Source organism: Austrofundulus limnaeus, unplaced genomic scaffold (assembly GCF_001266775.1).
Source record: "Austrofundulus limnaeus strain Quisiro unplaced genomic scaffold, Austrofundulus_limnaeus-1.0 Scaffold15, whole genome shotgun sequence".
Classification (NCBI taxonomy): domain Eukaryota; kingdom Metazoa; phylum Chordata; class Actinopteri; order Cyprinodontiformes; family Rivulidae; genus Austrofundulus; species Austrofundulus limnaeus.
The window spans coordinates 3,025,157-3,028,447 of record NW_013952417.1 but is presented as its reverse complement, the minus strand read 5'-3'; the positions used below and the strand labels follow the sequence as shown (position 1 = coordinate 3,028,447).

At 41.5% G+C, this 3,291-nt stretch overlaps 1 protein-coding gene across 1 annotated transcript in view; it reads right to left on the bottom strand.

Annotated features, from left to right (window-relative positions):
• sema6bb (sema domain, transmembrane domain (TM), and cytoplasmic domain, (semaphorin) 6Bb) overlaps positions 1-3,291 on the bottom strand; it is a gene marked incomplete at its 5' end in the record, with an annotated part of 112,044 nt that overhangs the window by 75,577 nt on the left and 33,176 nt on the right. The window contains 1 exon segment of the mRNA XM_014002896.1: positions 2,870-2,968. Coding sequence (XP_013858350.1) covers positions 2,870-2,968 — 99 coding nt within the window.

Sequence of the window (3,291 nt, the reverse complement as noted above, 5' to 3'; positions counted from 1 at the left end):
CACACACACACACACACACACACACACACACACACACACACACACACACACGGACAAGATGCAAGCTTCAATCAGATTGTTTCAAACAATATAAATGCATCTGCATCAGCAGCATGAAAACAAGCCACAGGAGGATGGTAATTAGGGAGTGTTACTGAGAGCAAACTAATGATTCACTGGTGACAATTAGGCACAGCAACAAGAGCAACACATTYTTATACACAATCCAGACACAGAAATGGGCGTCCATATGTCCCTTGAAGCCCTTGGATTATTTAACATAAGTTTGATGCCTGTTTGATACCTTTATTTTTACAAAGTGCTGTCAGTTATACACAACTAGTTCCAAAAAAGCACACTTACAAACAATAATTCTCATTAAATTTATTATTGTCAATTTGCTGAAGCCCAGCTGTAAATAAACCAGTAGCTTGCATCACTAACTAGTCTCCTGAGGACCAGCCAGCCTATCAGACAGAGGCAGGTGTYTCATGTTCTGCTGTAGGATGTCATTAGTGGCTGACAGGTAATGGACCAGGTTTGTTTCTGTGTTTCACTCCACCACTAAATGTGAGAAAGTGAAAATAACACTTATCTGGAAAAAAAAGCCTTTGATCACTGAAAGTATTTTTTCTTCTCGCTTCTGCCTGCGATTCCTTTAAAACGTCTGCAGAATGATGGGAAATCAGCCGAAGCGAGTGTTTTCAATATTTATGCGTAGTTTTTTCCCTCTGCAGGTTTTTAAAATTGTTACTGTAACTGAGAGAGACAGAGATTGGCTGGAAAGTGGAGCAAGTTGTGTGTAGAGGGATGCAGGTGAGCTGCTGCTTGATGGGTACAAACCTTCACATTCTGACAAATGTATTTTTGGGACTGATGGGGTGAGATTCTAGAAATRCTGCGGATAACTGATTGAATCAGGCCAGCCGACACTTACACATGTAGCTCAAACTTTGGTGTCTTTTTAATTCTGCATCCATGCGTGAAATAGATCCTCTCTCTTTACCACARGCCGTGTAGTAATTAAATAGACATAAATCATCCAGATAAATGATTCGCATGTCCTGTTTTGCTTTCAGATTGTCCTTGATTTGTTTCTCTTGATTTCTTTTGTTACAAACTTAAAACAAGAATTATTGAAAAGGTTATGAACAATTAAAACAATTTTTTAATAAAAAAAAACTCCTTCCACTTTCATGGAGAAATATCATTTAGTTCTGAAGAAACTGATGAACAGACAGTCCAAACAGGAATGAGACCAAACATTAGTTCAGCAATATGTGGTTACAGTATTTACATCAATATCTGGGTTTTGTATGAACCATCAGGCAGAAACACCTAGCGCTTACTGTGTAGCCTGAGGTCCTTTCTGCAGAAATATGTGATTTCTACCAGAACATTATTTAATCATTGTAAGGATTTAAAAACAAAAATAAGTTTATAAAATATGACTGAATTCCTTTGACCCTTACTGAGGATTTTGTTGAAMAGTGGAAGCAGCAACTCCTCAATCCAGCCACCATGTCCACCTTTGAGGAGGCAGAACCTAAGGACTCGGGGGTGTAGACTAGTCCATTACCATTGCAGAGTTCACCAAGGCAGTCAAAGCTCCTTGGTGGCGGGGCTGGATGAAATTTTACTTGGGATACTGAAGGCTCTGGATGCTGTTGGGCTGTCATGGCTGAGACTTCTCTCTCTTCCCACGTAGTGTGCAGGAAAWTTTACTCCAGGGTGTTAGAAAGGAGGCTCCAGTCCTTAAAGGAGCTGTGGGGGTTTCATCCCAGTCGTRGAACAGTGGACCAGATCTTTACCATGTAGAGTTGCTAAGGGGGTCATTGGCATTTGCCTCTCCAGTCTACATGTGTTTTGTGTTCCTTGAGGCATTCTGTGAGGGAWACTCTGTCTGAGGCCATGGTTCTTGATTGAAAAAAGGGTGGAATGCCTCCTCTTGGTCGAGGGTGAATATTTGCCTCAAGTGGATGAATTAAATATCTGGTTCTTGTTCACGAGTCATGAAGGTGGATCAAGAGCTTGAAACCTCATCCTCAGTAATGAGGCTATTGCTTCAGTCAGTCATGGTGAAGAAAGAGTCAAAACCATCTATTTACTGGTCTGTCTATGTTACAACCCTCATCTATGGTCATGAGGTGTGGATCATGATCAAAAGAAAGAGATCACGGATACAAGCAGACAAAATGAGCTCTTTCGTAGGGCGGCCAGGCTCAGCCTTAGAGACAGGGTGAGGAGCTCTGCCATTTGGAGGAGCTTGGAGTAAAGCCGCTGCTCCTCTGCATCAAAAGGAGTCAGTTGAGGCTGTTCATCTGATTAGAATGGCTCCTGATGCCTCCCTTTAGAGGTGTTCCAGGCACGTCCCACTGATTTGATGGAGAGATTATGTATCTTCTCTGGCCTGAGAACACCTCGGGGTCCCCCAGGATGAGCTGGAAAGTGTTTCTGGGGAAAGGGAGGTCTGGGTTTCTCTCCTGAATCTTTTGCCTCAGTGACCCAACTAGCAGAAGATGAAGATGGAGACAAAGTATCTGTTTGATCTTATTCCTGATTGGACTTGTGGTTAGCTTATTCATCTGGTCAAAACTAATCTGTCTTTCTAAGCTGAGGCGGTCCAAGAAACTTTCTAAAACAAGTAGACTAATTGCTAAAGTCTTTCCACAGAACCTCATATTATAAAGAGGTGAACTATCACTTTAAATTCAGCAATTAAAAATCAGAGGCAAGATCTCTCAACTGAAAGTAAAGACAACCTATTTATACATTACTTTAAAGCTGTTCGCTGAACTAAGATTTTGTCAGATTAGGCGTGAAAGAGGTGCAGAGAGGGTGACAGGGGTGACTGAGTGTGTTTCCTCACAGTGTAGTTTGCACAAAGTGGGTTGAAGGCGTTGGTTCCACACAAAAACAAGCCTCCTTGTCTGCTCAGCAGCACCTTGATGAAGTTACGACACTCGTTCTGTAGGAATAGAAGAGAACAGGTGCTTTACATGTAGGAAGACATAAATAGGAAAATGCTAGAGACAAAAAAACATATTAAATAAATATATTAAAAAGCTGATTATGCAAAACATTCTGTGACATCAAGCTTTTAGTTGCCTGATGGTCGGAATTATCGCACCATTAACGCTGTCAGTTATATTGATCCACTCTGAAAGTAGCCTGCAGAGACTTTAAGTGCTTACCTGCTTTACACACACACACACACACACACACACACTTGAATGGCAAGCTATGTTTCTCGCCAGTGTCAAGATTTTAAAGCTCATAACGTAGGTAGGA